The sequence below is a fragment of the Thalia democratica genome, unplaced genomic scaffold (genome assembly GCF_965202585.1).
Source record: "Thalia democratica unplaced genomic scaffold, ktThaDemo2.hap1.1 HAP1_SCAFFOLD_1060, whole genome shotgun sequence".
NCBI lineage: Eukaryota > Metazoa > Chordata > Thaliacea > Salpida > Salpidae > Thalia > Thalia democratica.
Window position 1 is genome coordinate 14,918 of NW_028139984.1, and position 23,213 is coordinate 38,130.

The 23,213-nt window shown below is 27.7% G+C and overlaps 2 protein-coding genes across 2 annotated transcripts; one reads left to right on the forward strand and one right to left on the reverse strand.

The window, feature by feature from the left end:
• Positions 1-1,897: 1,897 nt before the first annotated feature.
• LOC145847718 (sushi, von Willebrand factor type A, EGF and pentraxin domain-containing protein 1-like) lies at positions 1,898-17,535 on the reverse strand. The gene is made up of 38 exons (XM_082953691.1): positions 17,530-17,535; positions 16,825-16,923; positions 16,349-16,469; positions 15,520-15,627; positions 15,198-15,281; positions 14,852-14,950; positions 14,544-14,636; positions 13,858-13,956; positions 13,500-13,589; positions 13,137-13,235; positions 12,984-13,076; positions 12,708-12,806; positions 12,347-12,436; positions 11,983-12,081; positions 11,829-11,921; positions 11,274-11,372; positions 11,007-11,099; positions 10,612-10,710; positions 10,255-10,347; positions 9,824-9,922; positions 9,440-9,532; positions 8,928-9,026; positions 8,731-8,823; positions 7,576-7,668; positions 7,078-7,176; positions 6,801-6,893; positions 6,407-6,505; positions 5,976-6,068; positions 5,665-5,763; positions 5,069-5,167; positions 4,846-4,938; positions 4,557-4,655; positions 4,322-4,414; positions 3,772-3,957; positions 3,284-3,395; positions 2,810-2,958; positions 2,313-2,473; positions 1,898-2,053 (listed from the first exon to the last, which is right to left on the reverse strand). Exons 1-38 carry the CDS (start codon positions 17,533-17,535, stop codon positions 1,898-1,900), a joined length of 3,864 nt encoding a protein of 1,287 aa, XP_082809817.1.
• Positions 17,536-19,514: 1,979 nt separating this feature from the next.
• Positions 19,515-22,916, forward strand: LOC145847719 (E-selectin-like; the record flags this gene model as incomplete). The annotated part of the gene is made up of 10 exons (XM_082953692.1): positions 19,515-19,572; positions 19,858-19,943; positions 20,134-20,232; positions 20,702-20,822; positions 21,113-21,220; positions 21,331-21,414; positions 21,607-21,705; positions 21,834-21,926; positions 22,298-22,489; positions 22,731-22,916. Coding segments are annotated over exons 1-10 (1,126 nt in total), but the record flags the coding sequence as incomplete, so codon positions are not given.
• Positions 22,917-23,213: the final 297 nt, after the last annotated feature.

The window sequence follows — 23,213 nt, forward strand, 5'->3', positions numbered from 1 at the left end:
GATGTACTCGGCCAACAACTTTCTGATGGTGGGCCTGGGCGTCATCATAAGTTTCGGGTTCGGGGATTTTCACTTGCACTGCATGTACCTGATGGGACGGTGACAAAAGAAATTTTTCAAAGTAATATCTTTTATCGATAAATAGTCAAGCGAGAAAAGAAAAGAAGTTACCAAGTGGAAGTGAAAACTCGTTTTACAGTTTTCTTATTTGGAATTTCTGTCCTATGAATCAAATTTTTCAAAACGGCGAATTCGGATGGCTTTATTGCTCAATTTTTTTTCAAATTTTCTCTATATTTTTCTTTTGACCGAAACTGGTGAAGGCATACATTGAGTTTAAAATTTTTTGCAAATATTTATAGCATATTTTTTTAAATATCTTTTTGAAGTTGCATTAATTGTGAAAACATAAAAATTTCAAAAAAAGATTTTTTATAAACAAGTTTACCTGCCAATTTTTACTTAAAACGTGTTTTTTACGCTTTATATTAAATTTTTTTTTTGTTAAAAGTTCTTGGTCAAAACTAGTTTTAACAAAAAGTATAATTTGATTTTATAAGTACTACAAATTTAAAGATCAACATTAAAAATTTTAAACCATTTACGTCATTTAATTCTATATTGATTCTTTTAGCAAAATACTTGGTTACAGTTTGTACTTGTGCTTAAAAAAAGCTAAACATTTTTTTCTAGATTATTAAATATGTAGTTTAATGACAAAATTTGGAAAAATAAAATTTTATTTATATGACATAGTTTTATATAAAACAACCTTCTTTTAAGAACACTCGAATCAACTGTGTATAAACTTTACTAAGTTACTTTACTTTAAAAAATATTTAATGTAAACTAGAATGAAGCTTATACAAATAAAGTAAATTATTTTTCTTATATTCTTTAAGCTACTCTTTTTATTTATTAAGAAATGTAGTCAAATTTTTTTTCAAATACTTATAAGTTTTAAGTAAACAGTTGCTTATCTTAGTTTTAATTATTATACCAAGAATATTTTGCTATAATGTTCATTTCTTTCTTTCGTATGTTTTATGAATGTAAATGCTTTTAGAATTAATAAAAAAAAAAACATAAATCAGTACTTTTCTTTTTTATGTTTTAAGAGATTGGTTTATAATTAATTAAAAGTATTTCGACTACCATGTGTTATGTAATATGCACAATAAATATATTAATTAAGCTTAAGTGATCTGCTCTAGTACAGAAATAAGAAAACTTTGATATTTTTATTTTGTTTTGCCATTTTTTTTATTAATAATAACTTTATAAGTGTACAGTTTAAGAAAAATAAACATTTAAAAATTGTTGTGTTAAAAACTTTTAAGTTAAATGAAAAGTACTTAATTAAACTAAACCTATCTTTTTACACTAAAAGTAAAAAAAAACTTAAGGCTGTGCTTTTAAACCAACATCAAAACTTGTCAAAGGTCTTAGAATAAAAGTAATTTAGGTAAATAAAATTGAGTCCTTTTATATATTAGAGTTATGGACAAAATTAAAAAAAAGTTTTTGAAATTCTGTAAACAACTATAATATAAAACATACAGTTTTATTGTTATTTTAGACATTATTAACTGAGTTTGACTCAAAATTGACCTAATTTTTTTGAATGAGTATGTTTTATCTACTTCTGTGATTTATTACTTTATAGAAGTACCACGATTTTGCTCACAATACCAAAGTTTATTTACATCACGAACTATTTAAAAAATACAAGCACTGTACAATTTAGAAACAATTTGTACAAACTTTAAACAAAGGCACATTTACAAATATATACACTACTGCACAAAAAAAAACTGTTTACAAAACATTTCCAAATTCACAATTTATATACAATTTCGATCTGTATCTAGATCTATTTACAACACTCCAACGTCACCTAGTTGCAATCGCACGAGTCTCTGACTATGTAGTCCCCAATTTGCTTAGCAACAGCTACGTAATCGCTGACGTCAGTCCATAAATTGTCTTCACTTCCGGTTATGGCCAGCAGCTCATTCTTCTTGGCTGCGTGCCCAGTTCCAACGGCGAATATCTGAGAAAAAAAAAAGAGTCAGTTTTATGTTTCTTCTTTTATTAGAACTCTTTGTAAATGAATGCACTTTGTTTTCGAACTTAAAAGAGAAATCTTAGAGGATTTTAAACTTAGGGGAATAAAAACAGATAACTTATAGTGAGGATACGTCTCAAGAAAAATCTTGACTAAACAACATGTAGTTAAAGGTAAACATAAAGCTTTTTATTACTAAGACTTTTTCAAGTATATCGGAAATTATAGTATTATTCCGTCATACCTCAACGCCTGCATCCCTGAGGTGTTTGGCGGGAACATCAACGTCATCGTAACTTCTTCCGTCGGTCAACAGCAACACGACGTCTTTGGCGTGATCCCTGTTGAAGCTCTTCTTCATCGATACCTCCTTCACGTACCTCAGCGCCCTTCCCGTCTTCGTGCCTGGTTGTGGTGAATTTATATAATTTAGCTTCCTTAAGAAGTCTAACTCAAAAAACTCTTAAAGCTTAAAGATATGAAGATCAACAAAAAATTGTTTTTGAAAAAAATGATAACAATGTAATGTATTTACAAGCGTTAGTTAAACTTAAATAGCAAACCTCTGCTGTTTTAAAAAATGATCAAAAAAATTCACTATTAAATATTTAAAATTTTTTAAGTCGTTACAATTTAGTTTATAATCATAAAAACTATGAAACTAGCATAGAAAAGTCAAAATTAAGTTTACGTAAACAATAACAACAAGCAAAAAATTTGTTAATTATTAAAACCACAAACCTCTGCCGTTGTACGGAATACTTGACAGAGCTTCATACACCTGATCGTTGTTCTCGTTGCTGTTCAACAAAACCTGATTTTCTTCGTCTACATTCTCATTGAACCTCAACACGAAAGCTTGAGTGTACTCCTTGTCGAGTACGAATTGACTGTAAAAATAACAACAGTTTGAATGTTTTTGAAGTTAAAGTTTGCTTTTGTTGAAGTAGTCTTTTTTTCTATGTGAAAAGTTGACGAACAAGCAACTTCAAGTTTGTTTTTGTATTTATAAAAATCTTGATAAAAAATTACTTTTTTACACTAAAACTAAAAAAACACTTTATAATTTTAATTTATAACAATAAAAGGGTTTTGAAAATCAAGTATCATTACTTTTTAGGTGATAAAAAATAAGCTTGGTAAAAATAAAACGTTAGTAAAAATTTTAATGTTTTACTAAAGCAATAATTTTAATAAGTTAACACTTCAACTAACTTAAGAATCCCGTTAACAAAGAGGACAATCTGATCCCAGTTGTGTTGCCTGATGGATGATGAAGAGTCCAGAAGAATGAAGAAGTCCATTATTGAGTGGGGAGGGTGCGGTACTGAAAGTATTTTATTGAAGTTTATATCAAAAAAATTAATTTGCTGTTTCTATTTTGCTACTTTTGGAGAGCTAGCGTTAACAGAACAATGTAAAAATAATTAACCCACATGTTTAAGCCATTTTTGTAAATAAAACAAAGAATAGATACTGTAAATGTCTTTTACTGAAAATTGTGTTATATGATTTTTTCTTATTATGAATGCATTCAAAATCATATAATGCAACTCATATAACACTTTAAAGTTTCGTTCATGCTAACGAAACAAAGCTTTTATTCTCGACTACTCCTAGTAAAGTATGCGCAATACCCACAACCGCTAGCAACATAATTTTATTATTAACATTTTACTTCAAATGTTTTGTTTCAAACTCACGTCTGCAGCAAGGTGGCGGTGACGACCACTTTCCGTCCAGGGTGCAGTAGTTGTCCATCTTGTCGCCGGGGTTGGGGGTCTGGTGCGGGGATTCGCACTGGAAGCGGCACCTGGAACTGAAGAAGTTTCCTCTCGTGCATTTCTTCACGACTCGCCTCAAGTTCCTCTGCTCCGGGCACACAACAGCTGCAACGGTAAGCGTATTAAAAATGTGTTGTTAGTTTAAGAATTTATTTTTGGAAGTAGGAGCTTTGTCACTGTTGCAAAGTTTGAACAAAGTTTTTAAGAGTTTTGTATTTCTGGTATGTAACTTATTATTCTAAGATAAAACTAATGAGGCTAAAAATATCTATTTATCAGACTACTTTTTTAAGTAATTAAATTTAGAAAATTAAAGACTCAGATTTATTTAAGTCAATTTTAAAAAGTACAAAAATTATTAGTTTTTGTGTTATAAGAAATTTAAAAAGTTTTTGAATCTTAACGCTTTTGTTAGCTAGTAACTTGACTGTGTTTAAAAAAAGCTAGTGTAGCTATACTACCAACTAACGTTTACAATAAGGAACAGGATTGTTGAACTGAGGAAATTGTCTGCCTTCGACACTCGCGCAAATCGTTTCTTCGCTTCCTATCTTGATGTAACCTGTTTCAATTAAAAAATTTGTTATACACTCCTACTGACTAAATTTGTTAATCACTTTCTTTGTAAAAATATTTTAATTTTTTTAATAGTAAAAACCAAAAGTTTGAACTGCAAATTTATTTCAAAAGTACTAATAACTTACCAATATTGCATTCATACACGCATTGTACACCTTCCAATAAAACTTGACTTTTGCACTTAACTTTTCCGTTGAGAGGCCTCTTCGGTTTCTTACACAACGCTGTGTAAATGTTTAATAGTTTAGTTGCAGATAAAGAAAGCTAAAAAACTTGTACTTAGATATTGATTGAGTATTCCTTATTCAGTTTAAAAAAATTGATTTCATTAAAAACAAAATAAGAGCTTGTATTTTAACGGAATCAAACGTTATTCAAATTATTAATATACATTTATTAGTTTTTACAACTAACGTTCGCAAACGGGTATATCATTATTAAATTGAATCTGATCTGAGCCTGGTTCAAAACCACATGTTGTTTCATCTTCACCAATCAAATGATATCCTACAATGCAAAATTATTATGTGATATGTACAAACTTATGAAACTTATTTGGATTTCAATTATAATAAACATAAACAGCTTATGTTTCATAATAAATACAGCATTTTGATGCTTCTTAACAAGCTCTAACCTTCATTACAAGTAGATTTACAAGAGACTCCTTCTAGTAACAAATTATTTTCACAAACTATTTTTCCGTTTTCTGGAGCTACGGGTGCTTCGCAGAGTGCTGTAAGAATGTATTTATTAATATTATTAAATTTTTGACCTAGAAATCTTTTAAAATATTTTTTGTAAAAAAGTTTTTGAGTCTACATTAAAGTCAAGCTTATAAACGTTAGTGAATAGTTGCAACATATAATGAAACACTGTTCAAAAATAAAACTAACGTAGGCACACTGGTACAGGATTATCAAAAAAATATTTTCTTCATCATTTTGAAATCCACATGTTGTCATACACTCTCCCGATAAATGATATCCTGAATAGTTTCGATGATGTTTTAATAAAAAAAATAATTTAGTGTTACTTAAAGTAACTTTTGTTTTATATTAAATGTTTTTTGAAAAAAGTATACAGTGAACGAATTATGCATTAGACAAGTTATATGATAGTATTATTTTATTTAGCTTAAAAAATACTAAACACTTAAAAGTGAGATAAAATTTATTTAAAAATTGGTCTCATAAAGCATTTATTATAAGTTAACAGTTTACACAAGTTTACCTTCATTACAAGTAGATTTACAAGAAACTCCTTCTAATAATAAATTATTTTCACAAACTATTTGTCCATTTTCCGGTGCTATTGGTGCTTTGCAAAGAGCTGTAGAAAGTAAAAGTGTATTTTATATAATTTTTAAGTAACTATTTACAGCTTTATTTTGTGCAAAAATTGTACGGCGATGTAAAATTTTCATTCATAGTTTTTCTTAAAGAACTTTTAGTGAACCTAAAAAACTAAAATAACTTTCGATAAACTAAAAGACTATTAGGTGGTTACTAGTAGGTAAAAATGATTAATGTTTTTCAACTTACGCAAGCAAATAGGTATTGGGTTGCTAAAAGCAATCTCAACTCTTTCGTTATAAAATCCACATGTTGTTTTGCTATCTCCCTCCAAATGGTATCCTTAAAAAGAAAAAAAAGTTTAAATATGGTCAAAGAAGCTAAATAAAGTTATTTAACACTATATTTTTAAAACAAAACAGTCTAGCTTTTTGAAATTTATGTTTTTATACTTAAATACTTAAATCATAATACTGACGTACTTAATGAGAAAATAAGTTTAAATAAAAAAAACTTGTTATTTAAAAAGTTATGTTTTTCTAGCTTTCCATTTCCCTCATTTTTCTTGTAGTTAATTATTACGACAACTTTTTTGTTTCAATTATTAGCGTACAACAAATATTTAAATTAGAATAGTTTTAAATGGTTAATATGTTAATATTTTATATATTATTAGTCACCTTCATTACAAGTAGATTTACAAGAAACTCCTTCTAATAACAAATTATTTTCACAAACTATTTGTCCATTTTCTGGGGCTACTGGTTTTTCGCATAGTGCTGTAAAAAAATGCTGTATGAAACTTTTCATATAAATGCTTTAGTTGAAAATTGTGGTAAAAATTATAATAAGCGTTTTAAGCTAATACTATTTCAATTTACAAATAAGATATAGAACAACAACTATTGTAATAAAAATAATCTAAGTTGTCTGAAACCACGAAAATAGATTTTAATAAACAATAAAAAAAAATTCAACAAAACTTTAAAGCTTTGATACAAAATCTGATACAAAATTCTTTTGCGAGTGATATGAAATTATTTCCAGTTTTGCTTAAAAATAAAATAAACTTACGCAAACAAACAGGTACTGGATTATCAAAAGCAATATTTTTGGATTCATTATAAAATCCACATGTTGTTTCACAATCCCCTTGTAAGTGATAACCTAGAAGACATATATTAACTTTTTTAGTAATAATTTTATACTAATTTTTAGAATAAAATATAAGTTTACAAATTATTAACAACTTATTGAATACGTAGAGTTGTTAATAAAAAAGAAATTGTGAAGCAGTTTGAGGTCTAAACGTCAATTTTAATTTGTTTTATACTTTTAAGTTGTAACTTACCTTCATTACAAGTAGATTTACAAGAGACTCTTTCTAATAATAAATTATTTTCACAAACTATTTGTCCATTTTCTGGAGCTACTAGTGCTTCGCAAAGTGCTGTAGAAAAATATAATAATTCACAAATACATTAAAGACAAAAGTAAATTTACTTCAATTGCCTGTTTAATCAAACGGCAGTTTAGTACGTAAATATAATATTTATGAAAAGTTTAAAGTAATTTATTTTCGTTTTTAATAATTTGAGTAGTCTTTCAAGTCAGATTAAAATCCTGCTAAACCGACAAAGATATTTTTTACGAAAGTGAGTTGGTTTGGTTTTTTTTTTAATTAGTCAGTACGATACTAAAAAGTATAAATGCAGTTGTTTATATGTTTTCAACACAAAATTTTCGTTTTATTTTTATTAAAGAAAACTTAGTTTACTATATTGATGTTCGTTGTTTTACATTTTACAGCTATACTGATGTAGAAAAAATTTAATTTTTAAAAACTAACGCTGGCAAACGGGTATTGGATTGTTAAAGTCAATTTTGTCTGCATCATTATAAAATCCACAAGTTGTTTTGCTGTCTCCCTCCAAATGATATCCTGTAAGTTTAATTTATTCTTAACCATTTACACATACGTAAGAAAAATTAAAAACTTTGCTAATCAATTAGTTAAGTTCGTTTTACAACTGATAATGTTCTACCATAAAATCAATTTAACAAGAATAAAATCTACATAACAACGTATCTTTAAAACATAGCAGGTAGTTAAAACTAATCTAAAAATAAAGTTGATAAATATAAGCGACAGTCGGTTTATTTAAAAGTTTGTTTATTTTAAACAGCCACTTAACTTTATTAGATTTTCTAAGTCGATGTTTTGCAAGTTATGAAAAAATCATCGATTTGTGATCAGCATTTTGCTGATTTACCGTAAAATATAAGTTAAGATAAATGAAACACGTTTTTGGTTGGAATAACAGTTTAAGTAGCACATATGGCTTATTAGTTATAAAAATATTTTTTGCATTTGTGTCTATTTTTAAGTTAAAACAAAAACCGTTAATGTACATTGAGAGTTTTGAAGTGTTGTATCAAAAATAACGATCATTAAAAATAAAAAATGTACAACAAAAATCCCTTATGACTCATAATTGGCTTGTAAAGTCGTAAAACTTATTTTTCAAAAGTTGTGTGTATAATACAAACCAACAGCTAAAAACTTTAACCTAAATGATTTTTGTATAAAAACTTTCACATTAGTACACTATAACTTAAACGAGTTTGAAACAAAGTTTTGTACTTAAAATTATAATAAGGTTGTTGTTGAATAAAAATCACAAAAAGTACATTTATTACCTTTATTACAGCTAGATTTACAAGATATTCCTTCTAACAATAAATTATTTTCACAAACAATTTGTCCATATTCTGGTGCAACTGGTTCTTTGCATAATGCTGTATAAAATAGATGAAACATATTATAAGCTGTATGAATATTGAAATATTTATCCTAAAACAATTAAAGCAGTATTATTTATGAGTAGAAAGCCTAAAAATAGTTGTTTGTATATCAAGTTTAAATAAAGCTGTTTAAACTCTGACACCTTAAGTCACTTTTTATACCGCAGTGATAAATGAAACCAATAAAGTGAATACTAACGCAAGCAAACAGGTATTGGGTTGTTGAAAGCAATTTCTTCTCCATCATTATAAAATCCACAAGTGGTTTTACTGTCTCCTTCTAAAAAGTACCCTAAAAAACAAGCTCAATTAACTTGTTACATTTAAAACATGTTTATAAATACATATGGTTTTATGACTTTTGTGATTTTATATTTTTTAAATTACAATTCAAACCTTCAACACAAGTAGATTGGCAAGATACGCCTTCTAACAACAAGTTGTTCTCACAAACAGTATTTCCATTTTCAGGTGCTACCGGTGCGTTACACAGTGCTGTGTAAAATACTTAAACATAAATTACTTTGCTGCCAAAAGTTTGATGAATTACAAAACTTATTTAGCAATAACTACGATCGGCTAGAAGTTTATTTTATATTATAAATCACCGTAGAAAAAAAATTGTATGATTATGCTGTGCTACTTTTATTGTAAATCTTATATCATTTGTGTAGAAAGACTTATGACACTATTTATAAGTTTAAATTTATATAAAAACTACTATAAATTTTAAAGTTGTTAGTATAAGAGTAGTTACTAATTAGTTATAATAAGTTTAAATTGCTAAATTGTTTGTGCCAGAGTTTTGTTTTTGTTACGACTTTGTATACTTTTTGAACTTCGTATACTTCTCATTTGTATACTGATAAATTTAGAAAAAACTGTTGTGTAAATAAATAATAACTTACGCAAGCAAATAGGAACTTCATCATCAAAATTAATATTTTCCGTTTCGTTGTAAAATCCACAAGTGATCTTTTTTTTCCCTTCCAAATGATAACCTGATATGAGATAAATTAAATTTTTTTGAAAAGGCAAGTATAAATATCTAAACTTAAATAAATAAATTATAAATTCATTGAAAATTACCATTGAAAAATAAAAGCGTATTTAGAAATTCTGCAAATCGCTTTTTACCGTTTGTTTTAGTTTTTTAAACGAATAAAAATTTAAACTAGCGTTTAATAAATATTTACATGTTATTTTAGTATGTGTAACCTATTTCTAAGTATTCAACTTTTTTTACATAAATGGTAGCGTTTTTTTTTGTTTTTTTTACGAAATATACTTACCTTCATTACAGGTAGCTTTACAAGAAACTCCTTCTAATAATAAATTATTTTCACAAACTATTTGTCCGTTTTCCGGTGCTACTGGTTTTTCGCAGAGTGCTGTAAAAAAATCAAATAAACCACGAACATATTAAAGTATATGAGACATATAATAAAATTTATTTATTAAACACAAAAATTCTAGAAAATTGATATAGTAAAACGTTAAATATATAATTTTTTAAAAACTTTTAAGCCAAAGATGCTTTAAAATTGGGAGTAAAACTTTTCAGAAGTAGCTTTCAAAATAATTTTTACGAAAAGTTTTTCATTTTTTTTAGCTAAACTATTATAAAAAGTACAACACTAAGAAATCACTTTACAATTACTTATATTTAATTAAACGGTTTTATACAGTTACTATTTTTTACGTAATCAATAGTAAAACTAACGCAAACAAATAGGTACTGGATTATTAAAATCAATACTTTCGTTATCATTAAAAAATCCACATGTTGTTACATCTTTTCCTTCTAAGTGATATCCTAAAAATAAGTTTTAGTATATGATTTGTTCTAATTTATCAAAAAAGTTTCTAACGTCTTTGAAGAAATTGAAAAATAAATATTTAAATTGTTAAAAAATACCAATCCTAAAGTATAAATAAGAAAATAAATGTCTTAATTATAAAAAATTTAAAACTTTAACTATTGCATGGTAAATGTAGAACAAAGTACATAACGATTCGATTTGATTGATAAACAATACATAATCATAAGCTGTTTCAATAATAATTGCCTCAAAAATACCTTCATTACAAGTAGATTTACAAGAAACTCCATCTAATAATAATTTATTTTCACAAATTATTTGTCCATTTTCTGGAGCTACTGGTGTTTTGCAAAGAGCTGTTGAAAAATATTGTAAAAAATGAATGTATTGTTTATTGTACGATAAAAAAGCGCTAAAAAAGTTTGGTCTAAGGACCTGGTGTACAAAGAAACTTTTCGGTTATCTTGCCTCTTAATAAAAAATACTATAATAAGAGGCAACACTAATCAAATTAATTTGTTTAAAGTACAATGTTTTCTTTTAAAGATTCTATTAGAAATGTTTATAACAACATGTTAACATTCCAGACAACGATATCATCTAAGCTGTTCTACACTAGACTTCTACATTATATTAGAAAAAAAATACTCACGCAAACACACAGGTACTGCATTATTAAAAGCAATATTTTTGGCTCCATTATAAAAACCACAGGTAGTTTCACAGTCCCCTTCCATATGATAGCCTAATAGTTGTGGAAAGTTTGAAATATTACAATTAAATATTTATAAGTTTAACTTTAATTTAAAGTTTTATTGTTTCTAAATGTTGTAAGTATTGTATGTGTATTTTTTGTCAAAGGTAAACATTTACAATTTGTTTTGTTAGTTTGTAGATCTTGAAAATGTTCAAAGCTCACCTTCATTACAAGTAGATTTACAAGATACTCCTTCTAATAATAAATTATTTTCACAAACTATTTGTCCATTTTCTGGAGCTACGGGTTTTTCGCAAAGAGCTGTAAACATGTTCAAAGTACATTAAATTATTATACAAATCTATTTGATTTAATTAATTTATTAGTTTTGATTTTTTTCGTCATAAGCTCAGCCACGATAAAAGCTTGTAAGTTAAACTTTGTATGTTTACTTTCTATTAGTTTAAGTCAGTAAAAAAACAAATGCTTTTGTATGAGTCAAAAACTCAACGAAATGTCAACTACTCCTAGTTGAATAAACAACTAGTTTTACAAGTAATTTTTGAATAATTTTATAAGAATTTTCAATTCATAAAACCCAACAGAGTTTTATAGCCGATAAGATGCTTAAAACTTTTAAAATGTTTTTAAAATGTTTAGTGAAGTTTTTAGTGAAGTTTTAGAGATATATGGTGTACTTTTGAACTGGGTTTGTTTTTACACTAGTTATATAACAAAAAGTTTCATCAGTAAAAACTATTGTTAAATAAAACGGACGCAAGCAAATAGGAATTGGGTTGTAGAAATCTATTTCATCCGCTCCGTTGTAAAACCCACAAGTGGTTTTACTGTCTCCCTCCAAATAATATCCTGAAAAATTTTTCAGCATAAGTTCATAACATTGTACAACTCAACTAAAGACTTAAAATACCTTCATTGCAAGTAGATACGCAAGATATTCCTTCTAACAACAAATTATCTTCACAAACTATTTTTCCATTTTCTGGAGCTACTGGTTCTTTGCAGAGAGCTGTTGAAACAACTTGCTAGTTTAAATAGAAGAGATTCATAAGCTACAAAGATTTTTTAAAAGATCATAATTAAAACAGCAACTAAACTTGTACAGTATGATATTTACTTTTTATTTATGTGCAACATTAATAGACAATATTTAAAAAGCTGTATTTTGCTTTGATAAACTTAGCGCTGGAGCAAAAATATAGTTTGTTCATTTCATTTTAATTTCTATGGTAAAATTTATTTTATTTGCAACTTTTACTAATCCGAATACTAACGCAAACAAATAGGTATGTCATTGTCGAACTTAACTCTGTCCTCTCCACAACTTGTACAAGTTGTTTTACTTTCTCCAGTTAAATAGTATCCTTAAAATATAGTAGTTATTTGAAAAAATTGTTAGCACAACTAGATAATTTAAAAACATACTGCCTAAAAAAATTAATAAGTTTTAGTGTAAAATAGTTTAAGTTCATTAAATAACTACTAGAGTTGTTCGAACTTTGTTATATTTACCCTTTTTGCAATCTGAAATAGTTCGAAAGTTTTTGCGATTTATATCACCACACATTTTCAGATAATTGTCAAAAAAAATTTGTCAGCAAGTAAAATAGTTAACTAATTTTTTTAAATTCTAACCCTCGTTGCAAGTAGATACACAAGATACTCCTTCTAACAATAAATTATTTTCACAAATTATTTGTCCATTTTCGGGAGCTGCTGGAGCTATGCAGAGTGCTGTATAAAATAACATAAAAACTATTAAGATACTTTTAAGACTTATTAAAAGTAAGCTTTAAATTTAGTGATATATCTAATGTGTATTCGTTAATTACACCTTAGACTTTGATTTATCTTTTACTATTTTTTAAACTTAAACAACTATCATTTCAACTAATAATAAATATTACTTACGCAAGCAAACAGGTATTGGATTGTTGAAGTCAATTTTGTCTGCATCATTTTGAAATCCACAAGTTGTCTTACTGTCTCCCTCCAAATGATATCCTGAAATGTATATTAACATGAAATTCTATACTTGAACTTAAAAAAAGCTTTTACTCATACCTTCATTGCAAGTAGATACACATGATATTCCTTCTAACAATAAATTATCTTCACAAACTATTTGTCCATTTTCTGGAGCTACTGGTTCTTTGCAGAGTGCTACAGAAACAAATAGATGTTACAGTAAGATGATTTAAACTTTTAGAAAGCAACAAAAAAATTTACTTGTAAGACAACAACTATACTTTTGTTATCTTATGTTTTTTAATTCTTTTTTGTAACAATAAAAGTGAACTTTTCAGAATCTAGTTATTGCTCTGATAATTCAATTTATAAATTAAAATAATACAAGTTTATATGTTTTACTAACAAACTTAAATTTAGAAAAAATTCTACGTGTAAGACTCATTGTTGAAAACTAACGCAAACAAATAGATATGTCATTGTCGAATTTAACTTTGTCATCTCCACAACTACTACAAGTTGTTTTATTTTCGCCAGATAAGTAGTACCCTTAAAAAATTACATTTTCTTAAACTATTACCGTACTTTATAAACAACTTAACAACAGCAGAAAACTAAGAACAAAGACTATATTAAATTAATTTAGTTTATTGTTATCTTAGTTCTACTATACAAATTCATTTTGCAAATTAAAAGAGTTTGAAAGTTTTTACGAATAAATTTTATAAAATTTTTAGGTATGTAGAGACTATTCCCATCACACTTTAAATATGATAGTTAAGAGAAATACGTATTTTTTTAATTTTGATATACTCACCTTCATTACAAGTAGATACACATGATATTCCATCTAACAACAAATTATCTTCACAAATTATTTGTCCATTTTCTGGAGCTACTGGTGCTTTGCATAATGCTGTAGAAATACTATTTGTTGAAAAATAACATTTATATAATCATTATTTAAAGTTTAATGGTTCGTAAAATTAAAATTAATGAATTAAAATTAGTAGTTATTAAGTTTTCATACTCGCAAAAGTCAACCTAAATAAACCACTTAATTGAAACTACTCAAAAACTGAATTTTAAAAAAAGATAAGAACTTCATGTTTACAAAAAGGTTGATCACACCAATTCGATTTTCAGACAACAAGCTTCGGTAGACTGAGACCGGTTTCGTCCTCATTAGGACTTATTAGTCAGTCACAACCGAAAAACTTGTAATCTTCAATCTACAAACGGTTTATCATGCTTTCGCATGAAACAACCGTTTGCTAGTATTGATCAGTGACTTCAGCATTGTCTTTTGCAGTGCAACGTTGAATACATTGTCCACTAGGCAAGACATCTGGTACGCTCGTATTAAATACAACCAACAATTGAGCTTGTCTCACGGCATACGAGAGTCCAGGCTTCTGCTCTGCAAACTTTCGCCGATGTTTTTGTTGATAACAACTTCATGTGTACTTTTAATCGTAAAACACAAGAAAAAAAGATACTCACGTAAGCAAACGGGCGTGGGGTTGTTAAATGTTGGATCAGCAGCCTCGTTACAAAATTCACAGGTCGTTACATTATGGCCGTCAAGGTGGTATCCTGGTGTGTGTTTGTAAAAATTAACAATTATATCAAAAGAGTGTTATATTACGAGCATTTATTGATCTGAGTTCATAAACAATTTTTTTCAGTCATTTACAATTAAAAATTAAGACTTAAATACAGCTTGAACTTTATAAGTTAGAACTATAATTTGAAAATGGGCATGTGCACATCAGTATCATTATATGACATAACTTTGTTGGCATGGTAACCTTGGTTGCAAGTGTGGACGCAAGAAGTTCCCCTTTTCAGGTCATCAGATTCACACTTGGTTTCTCCGTTTTCAGGAGCTACAGGTGGCTGGCATCTCTCTGAAAACATAAATTAGGTTGTTTTTTTTTCTTACAAAAAACTGACTTTTTTTTTGCAGCTGTAACAAACTAAAACAACTGAAGTTTAAACAGCTTATGTTGCAAGTTAAATAAAATTTTTAGTACAAACGAAGGAGGGTTTCATTATATTAAATAAGATTGTAAAAACTAGACCGTTTTATAAGCAACAAATTCTATACGTGTGTAATGTAAATATAAGGCTTATAGATATTTGTGGTTTACTTACTTTCTTCACAAACAGGGTGTTCAAATTCTGATCCAAGATTTTTAATATTACAAACATTCATGTTCGGTCCAACTAAATTGTATTCTGAAAAAGAGGTATAAATTATTTATACGCATTTACTATTTTTAGTTTATACAGCTTGTTTTTTTCTCAAATTTTAGGTAATTTAGGTACTTTTAGAACTTAATTATTTGTTTTATTGATACTCGCATCAGACATAAATAGTTCTTTATAACATTTCAAAAGTTTTTAGAGTATGTGTTTTTATGAACAAAGATAAGTTGACAAAATCGTTTATGTCCACATTTATAAAAATACTAACGTTCTTTGCAAGTGTAGTAGCAGGTCACTTCAATATCAGTTGTTTGGCAGTACACAAACCCATTTTCCAAATGTTCTTTCAGACCACAGCTTTCCGGGTTTATTGGGTCTGTTTTGTGTAAATTAGTTATTTGTTTGTTTTGTTTTTTATTAAAGATTTGTACTAGAAAAAGTTAAGTTGTGAATTTATCAAACTAACAAAATATATTTACAAATTAAATGTGATGGAAAAAATAAATTTTATACTTTACGCTTAAAACTTTAATTTACGTGTAAGAATGTTTTACACTGAATCATATACATACTTCACAATAGCTAAACTCTTTTCTAAAAGCTTGTATTTGCAATTATATTAAACTAAATTTAAATAGATTTCGTTCGTCCAATTTTATTTTAAATTAAGATATAGTTTAATAAGATTTAAACAATGAAAGTTTTCAAATACTTGAAACATTTCTCTATGATAAATGTGAAAATTACAAAAAACGCTAGTCATTATTTCAAATCATTATTTTATACTTTAAACGTTTTCCCAGAATGTGTATATTGTATATAGTTCGAAATTTAACTTTTAAAAGTTGAAATTATTATTGAATGTTAAACTATTAACAAGACTTGAGCGTGAAATGAAACCAGCAACGTTTAAAGCGAACAATGAGTTAAATTATTTCAAATTTTTTCTCTTTTGATACGCAACTTATCGGTATTTATAATACAATTGTGTAAAAAATCTTAAAAAACTTTGCAATTTATCAGTTTTCTAATTCATATAGTTTTAGAAATAAACCACTTTTTTTAACTAAACCCTTTTTTAAATAAACTCAACCAACCATACTCCTGAAGACAGGATGTTTCCTCGTTACCATTGCAACCATCGAAACCACAGCAGCACCTGCAAACAGAACCTCCCTTCTTGTTACACTGGGTCGGATCCCATGCGGGTCGTGGATTCTATAGATATAAATATAAATAAATGAGTACTTCAAAGTTCTACTGATGTAGGAAATTTACTAAATTGGTAACATCGTGTGTAAACTTTGTTATCTCAGTTGTTTCCTTATGTAATGGAATAAAGCTTAAGAAATGATGAGAGTATTTTTCATAAACAATGACTGGAGATGTTGCTTCTGCACTACTATACATACACTCTTAAACGTAATTAGAGTTGAAAAATTATTAAACGAGTACTATATTTAAGATTGCTAAAACCAAAAAAAAATTACAGGCTTTTAAAACTAAACTACATTACTCCACAAAAATTTGACCTAAGTAAAATCATTTTTTACTGTTATCGTATCGAACTGACCTGAATAGCGTTATTTTCACAAGCTCTGTCTTGCTTGCACCTCCTAGTAATCGATTTTCTGCCTCCGTCGTACAATCGTGTCTCAGAAAAACAACTTTCCTGCGAAATTGTTCGTTAGCAAGTTGAGTGCAATAGCAATTAAGTACTGTTTCAGCATTTATAACTCAATAAATTTAGTAATCATGCAATAACTTTAAACCTGGCTAGATTGACATCTCTGTAATTTTCCTTTTTGTTTACACTCTTTATCACTGGCAGCATTAGTACATTCCCAACAATGTAAAGCTAAAAAGATAACCAAAAATAACTAAAAGAAACAAATACAGTAAAGTGTTATCATCAGTGTAAAAACTTAAATGCATTTGAAAGTTTTCTAGCAATGTAATTTTAAAATAAAAATTTATTAATGATGTAACAGTAGTTTCAATTTTTAAGCTTAATATCATTTGCTTTCATAAAAAATATTTTAAAATAAGTTTAACTCAATTGAAATCTTTCTTGATTGAAAAAACAGATTTTACCTAAATATACAAACAATAAATAGTTGTTCTATCATAAGTTACTAAAAATAAAATACACCAGAAAGTATTAGTTTTTAACATCGTTTATAGAATAAGCACTTTAAAAAAATAATAATAATTAATACTTTGTACCTTGGATAGCTGGTAGGTAGACGTATACAATAAGTCCTAAAACTAGTAAAACTTTCATATTGTTACCAAATAATCTATCTGTAAACAAAAGTGTAAGCAGTTCTAATTTTATCTGTTGACTTAATTTTTTTGTACTTACACAAGAATAGTTAGGTTTTTAACTTATTTACTTATTCAAAATATATAGCATAAAAATAAAAATAAATTAAAAATAAAATTTACATTTTTCTTTTATAACTAGACTACAAAGTAATAAACAGTGGTAATAAGTTGTTTACATTAAAAAGAAAATTGTATTAATACAAACAACATACAATTAAGAGTGTGCTTTACTTAACACTGCAATCTTTTTGATTTTACCCTTTCGTTTAATTTAATTTTATAAAATAAATTACAGGTTTTATAAACATATAAAAAATTTGCTGCCATTTTTAATATTTAAATTCTATAAATTTTATTTATTTAAAATTCTGTTTAGACATTTTTATACTTATCTATGTACTTCTTTATTCAGATCTTACGCACTATGTCTTTGTTTTTCGCAAGTCGAATGCTTATCTAGCTATTTATTTTTGTTAATTTGTTTCAAGATCACTTTATACACAGTTTTCGAATGATAATCATACTTAGTTTTAGCTTTAAGTTTATATACTTAAAATTCTTTACAACAAACACTTTCAATTAAATACAAATATTGCTTCTTCTTTGATACTTCCTTTAAAAACTTTAGTGCTTTTAAACGAGCAACTTAACTTCTTACTTTTGTTTACATTACTCTACAGGAGCTGTATACATAATGAATGGTATTGGTAGAAGCAAACTGTTTATATAGATGAAAACTACGCTAGATATAGATGTACTAGCATATGACCAAACTTGTGCTTGCCGTTTGTTTACTTCTAATATTAGACAAAACGTGCACTTTAAATAAAAAATAATAACATGCAAACTTTTTTGTTTATGTTTAAATAATAACTATCATTGTTTATGTGATCACATAATACATTTAACTTTCTTAAAAGGTTTTGTTACGGTACTGCTTTTAAAGGTACAAGTTAAGTTGGTATAGCCCGTATAACAAATTTTTTCAAAACTTGCTAACAGCACGGTAATCTACATGCTAGCATGGTTGCTGCAAACGTTTCTATAATTATTCTAAACGTGCAACTTATATTTATTTCTAACGCGAATCTCACAGCTTAACACATTGCATGTTGCAATTAGCACTTTAGTTCTTCCTTACACGCAACAAGTTTAAATTCATGCCGCTTAATTGCTTTGAATAGACAGAAACTGATGACTTTGAAAGATCATTAGCATCACAAGATGGAGGGTGATTAGAGCGGCTATACTTAGACGTAAGGAAGTATATAAGCTGAGTTTTGTTTCAACAGGTCAGTATGAATTTGTACTAGCAATACAACGTTAGCAGCAATGTAACTTGTAAGAACTTTTGCAAAAAAAATTTATCATTAAATTACTTAGTGTTAAACTTTAAAATAGTTAACTGTTTTAACAATTGCTTATTTTTTACGAGCGATTTGAATTTTTAAAACGATAAATTATTAAAATTATATTTTTATTCTAATAAAAGTATTTAGTCATTTTTCAGTCGTAGAAATATTATAAACTTTTACAATCAATAAGAACTATACTTGGTTTTTGTATCTTTAAAAAAGTTTGAAACTAATGCATATATATTTAATAGTAACTCATGTTAGAACTAGCTTTAAGTTTTTTTAGTACAAAGTAATAGTAAAGTAGTTTGCTATCATGAAAAAACTTACTAAAATAAATAATTAAATCTTCTAAACTAAATAACTTAAACTTTAGATTTTAAAGCGTTTAAATCAAAAACAATATATGAAATTTAACTTGTATTATATCTTAAAGAAATAACTTTTTTAATATTTCTTATAAATTTTATAGGAACATAAGAAAATCATTATTAGTTATAAAACACTCTCATTTTTTGCTAGAAAAAACAAAAACAAGTTCATTTACAGATACATATAATTTATATTTATCTGATAGAAAATGAAGTATTTACAAACAGTTGTTTTAGTTCTTGCTGTTGCAGTTCCTATTATACAAGGTTTGTTTATAAAAAAATATTTACATATTTAGTATAAGTAGTTTTGTTAATCGCAATAGTTTTTAAGCAATGCTCAAGGAACTATAAGTAACTTATTTTTATCACAATTCTTGTAATAAATAATTCTTGACGAATAGAATCTTTGAATTTTATAAAACATAACAGAATTTGTAAACTACTCTTTTCGGTTCTCAAAACGAATACTTTAATTTCGCTTATTAGTAGTTAAAGTTTTATATTGATAACTTTTAAAATATTAAAAGTATATTTTTTATTTATTTATAGCTTTACACTGTTGGGAATGTAGGAATGCTGCTAATGACAAGGAATGCCAACTGAAGGGAAAATTGACCAGGTGCAGGGCTAATGAGGTATTAAAATATATTTATATTGTTCAAGTAAAAAAATTACTTGATTCAGTAAATATTTTACCGAAATTGAAACGTTATACTTAAATGAACTATAACGTTTAGGTGCAATAACAAGATTTATGATAAGAACACAATTCTCTTTTTATTAAATGCGCCGTAATAGCTTGTACTGACTAAACAATTTTAACAGGAAAGTTGTTATTCTGAGACACGCTTGTACCAGGACGGAAGAAAATCGATCACTAGGAGGTGCAAGCAAGATCTGGCCTGCCACAACAACGAAGTACAGGTAAACGTGGTTTTTTACTTATATCAAAAAAAATATCATTGCTATTAAACCTTAAAGTTAAAAATATTTAAAAGCTTATACTGTCTAACAAGCAGTTAGTTTTGTTTCAATTGAGTCATTATATTTTTTCAACAACTTCGAATATCATAAGCTTCTAAGAAAACAAGTTAAACCATCGTTGCATTCAGCCTTAAAAAAGTTTATCAAAAATACAGTTGATGTTACCAACGTAAGTCAGCATCTATTTCAGCATAATTTTTAATTTTTACTTATTTGTTCACCAACTTACACTTTTAGAACCTTAAGAATGTTTTAAACAACTCTTAACTACTTGAGTTTCTAGGCAATTAAAACAAGTTTTGTTGAATAATTTTTTTCTTAAAAAATATTGAATTTATAGTTGATGCTACCGATAGCTCATAGATCAGTATAATTTTATTTTTATTTATTCAACAATATTCACCTGCAGAACCCGCGCCCCGCATGGGATCCAACCCAGTGTAACAAGAAGGGAGGTTCTGTCTGCAGGTGTTGCTGCCCTTTTGACGGGTGCAACGGTAGAGAAGAAACTGCATGCCTGCAACAGCAGGGTTAGTTAAAAGAAGTTTTTTTTTCAGAAGTTTTAAACGTTTAAACTAATTTGTTCTGCGTAAGCTTATTGTAAAAATTAATAATGAGGTTTTTACGAACACGCATGTAATGTATTTTCATCAGTACAAAATATAATAAAAAATATTTAAAAAGAAATGCTTTACTTAAAACATTTTTCAGACAAGCGTTTAGCTAATAAAACTTATAGTTCGAACAAATTAAGATTTTGTTATTCATCTGAAAAACAAACTTTTCAATACAAGTTTTAGTCAAAAATATCACAAAACAGATCCATTGAGTCCTGAGAACTGCGGACTCCCGGAAAAACTTCAGAACGGATTCGTGTTCTGTCAGACTTCTGACACCAAAGTCACTTGCTACTACAGCTGCAGAGATCGTAAGTATAGTTTTAAATTTTATTTTTTGACTTTAGTTTTTATCAAAGTAGTTGAGTAAATTTAGTATTTATTATTTTTATTTATGTTAATACTGATTTTTTTATCAAAGAATTCGATCTGATCGGCAACAATATCAACATCTGTACTGCTGAAAATAAAGGAACAAAGTTCGATATCCCATACTGCAGAGAAAGTATGTAAAGTTTTTGGTTTTGAAAGTTGAAAATGTATAATGTTTATTGGTCAAAAGTCTAGAACTTATTATTTGTACTATTTCTAATCAAAAACTTATAAGTATAATATTTAAAAAAAAGTTATCTAAAATAAAATTTGACTTTGTTTAAACTAAACATAAACTGAAATAAATTTTAAATAATTTTTACAGAGAGATGCGACGCCCCTAAAGCGCCAACTAACGGTTACGTGCAATGCGAGTCAGATGACTTGAAGAAGGGAGTTTCTTGCTATTCCGGCTGTAACGACGGTAAGTTGTGTTTAACATTAAAAATACTAAAGTGAGTAAAAATTCATTTTTCCATGTTTACAACCAGAGTACACATTTAAAATTTTATTATATCAAATCAAGTTTGTAAAATCGACACATTTTGACAGGATACCATCTGGACGGCATCAAGAAAGCGACTTGTGTATTCGAAGATGGAGCATCCGATCCCACCTTCAACAACCCACCTCCCGTGTGCCAGCGTGAGTGTTACAAAATATTATATATATTTTTAATAGGTTTTATTACACTAGTAGAAAAAAAAACATTTACCTGTATATTGTAGTAAACTTATAAATCGAAAGCTCATTAAACTGTAAAAGTATGTTGATAGTTTTGGCTCGTAGTTCTTTACAGGCGTTTGTAAGAAAAGCTTTTTGAAACTTCAAAATTGATATTAAACTGATTAACATTGGTTAAAATCTTACTAAAACTTAAAGCAAAGAGGATTAAGACATGTGTACAAAACTTTATACAAAAACAAGTGATGAACTAATGAAAACTGTAATTATACCGAACAAAACGTTTTCAAACACTTGTAAAATCCTATTAATCAATTTCATAAACCGAACAGCGCTCTGCAAGGCTCCTGCCGCACCAGCGAACGGGCAAGTGTACTGCAAGAAGAGCTTGTTGTTGGAGGGAGTGTCGTGCCACTCAGATTGCAACGTGGGTTACATTCTTGTTGGTGACGCTGACACCGTCTGCTCTGCCGTCGATGGAAAGGAGTTCCCCGAGTTCAACAACCCCCCTCCACACTGCGCCCGTTAGTTGAGTGTTAATAAAATGTAACTAGTTTAAAGTACATTGTTCTAAAAAATTTTTTTATTAACAACGTTTACATGTAAAAAAATTCTTAAATTAAACTTTTTACCACATATAAACGAAATTTTCTTCTTTCTCAACTTTTTTTAAACTAACTTCATACCTTATCGAAGCAGGATGTTTAATAACTCAACTTATAAATATCTGGTATAAACCTATAAACGCAAAAACAATCAAAACAGCAATTGTATGTCCTGAGCAAACAAATTTGAGAAGGGTGGTGAAGAATTGCACAAACGGCAACTTTTTCGGGTCAAGGTGCCAGTTCACGTGTGAGGCCGACCACCAGACCCCCAAACCCGGTAGTGACATGGACAATTACTGCACCTTGGACGGACAGTGGTCGTCACCTCCACCGTGCTGTAGGGGTTAGTTGTATGAAGAATTGTTTCTGTTATGAATATAAAACAACATTGAGGACTAACAACTAGTTAAACTCTATTAAAAGTTTTGCAACTAATAATGTTCCTTTGAAATTAATATAAGAGTTGCATTAGTTGCGATCAATGTTTTGCTTTTAGTTTTTTAATGTTTGGGACATACTTAAAAATAATAATATTACTAAAAATGCTACATACAGTAATTACTAAAATTCTAAAACATTTGAAAAACCTATAACGTTTTTCAAATTAAAAATTAAAAAATATTTGTTGAGTAGCATTCAA

Coding starts and splice junctions, on each gene's coding strand:
- LOC145847718 (XM_082953691.1), bottom strand. Junction 15,628..16,348: donor ATCCTGTCTTCAGGAGTATG/GTTGGTTGAGTT, acceptor TACACAAAACAG/ACCCAATAAACCCGGAAAGC. Junction 4,415..4,556: donor CGTGTATGAATGCAATATTG/GTAAGTTATTAG, acceptor TAATTGAAACAG/GTTACATCAAGATAGGAAGC.